The sequence below is a fragment of the Fukomys damarensis genome, unplaced genomic scaffold (genome assembly GCF_012274545.1).
Source record: "Fukomys damarensis isolate Sample0158 unplaced genomic scaffold, DMR_v1.0_HiC HiC_scaffold_9, whole genome shotgun sequence".
NCBI classification, from domain to species: domain Eukaryota; kingdom Metazoa; phylum Chordata; class Mammalia; order Rodentia; family Bathyergidae; genus Fukomys; species Fukomys damarensis.
Genome location: NW_022900921.1, coordinates 47502519 through 47503112, shown reverse-complemented (window position 1 = coordinate 47503112; position 594 = coordinate 47502519). Strand labels below are relative to the sequence as shown.

The following is a 594-nucleotide window of genomic DNA, read 5'->3' as shown; positions in this document are numbered from 1 at the left end:
ACTGAACGCTGGTCTGCAGCCCGTGGTGCGGCGGCGGCGTGTCGGCGCTCACGGTGCCCACCTGCGAGTACACATCGTCCGGCGTCTGCTGCTGGATCCCGGGAGGCGTCATGCGCTTCTCCTTCTGGCGCCGGTTGCAGAACCAGACCCGCACCACCTCCTTCTCCAGCTGCAGGCTGTCGGCCAGGTTGGTAATCTCCTGCGCGGAGGGTTTGGGGCACTTCAGGAAGTGGCTCTCTAGCGCGCCCTTGACGCTCACCTCGATGGAGGTCCGCTTCTTGCGCTTGCGACCCTGCGCCGCGATCTTGTCGATGCTGGTGGGGCTGCCAGTGCTCGAGTCCGCCTCCTCCAGCCACTTGTTCAGCAGCGGCTTGAGCTTGCACATGTTCTTGAAGCTCAGTTGCAGGGCCTCAAAGCGGCAGATGGTGGTCTGCGAGAACACGTTGCCGTAGAGCGTGCCGAGCGCCAGCCCCACGTCGGCCTGCGTGAAACCCAGCTTGATGCGCCGCTGCTTGAACTGCTTGGCGAACTGCTCCAGGTCGTCGGACGTCGGCGTGTCCTCGTCCGAGTGTGGATCGTGGCTATTGAGTCCGG

General features: G+C 64.5%; 1 protein-coding gene across 1 annotated transcript; it reads right to left on the bottom strand.

The window, feature by feature from the left end:
• Position 1: 1 nt before the first annotated feature.
• Positions 2 to 592, bottom strand: Pou3f3 (POU class 3 homeobox 3; the record flags this gene model as incomplete). Its single annotated transcript, XM_010645042.1, has 1 exon — positions 2 to 592. A coding segment is annotated over one exon (591 nt), but the record flags the coding sequence as incomplete, so codon positions are not given.
• Between the last annotated feature and the right edge of the window lie 2 nt (positions 593 to 594).